The 538-nt window shown below is 35.5% G+C and overlaps 1 protein-coding gene across 1 annotated transcript in view; it reads left to right on the top strand.

The window, feature by feature from the left end:
- The window catches only part of LOC119591029 (protein scribble homolog), a gene marked incomplete at its 5' end in the record, with an annotated part of 112,139 nt that overhangs the window by 57,708 nt on the left and 53,893 nt on the right, over window positions 1-538 (top strand). Inside the window, 1 exon segment of the mRNA XM_037939758.1 lies at window positions 415-537. Within this exon segment, the coding sequence (XP_037795686.1) occupies window positions 415-537 (123 nt within the window).

Below are 538 nucleotides of genomic sequence, written 5' to 3'. Positions count from 1 at the left end.
TGTGCTTTATATTATTGTATATTTTCTCTAATAGTATTTAAGAAGCCTTATAATTTATTAACAAACTCTCTTTTTATGTTTTGATTGTAGAAAACTCTATATCCAAGAATATCCAAGAGTACATCACTTATAGTGTGTACATTAATTTACAAAAAGCCTCAGACACTGCTCTCTCTAGTAGTTCTTTAGTGTGCATGAAGTACCAAATTGAATTACTGTTTTCCTTTTAGTTTCACAAAATACTGAATTGAAGTGCTATCTTACTTTTAGTTTGCATGAAATACTGGACTGCATTACGATTTCTCTTTTAATTTGCCCAAAATATGGGCCTAAATCATAATTTCACTCCCTTTTGCATTTTTTGCTCAGTTTTGATATATAAAGACTGCATGACTGTTTAACCCTTCCCATCAGCACTATGACAACGTCAACTCCCCAACGCAGATCCTTACGGAGACCATTTACACCACACTTATGAGGGACCACAATGGCCTGGGCTTCAGTATAGCTGGTGGACGAGGAGCTGCTCAGTTCAAGG

Source organism: Penaeus monodon, chromosome 28 (assembly GCF_015228065.2).
Source record: "Penaeus monodon isolate SGIC_2016 chromosome 28, NSTDA_Pmon_1, whole genome shotgun sequence".
Lineage (NCBI taxonomy): Eukaryota > Metazoa > Arthropoda > Malacostraca > Decapoda > Penaeidae > Penaeus > Penaeus monodon.
This window is presented reverse-complemented; position numbering and strand designations above follow the sequence as displayed.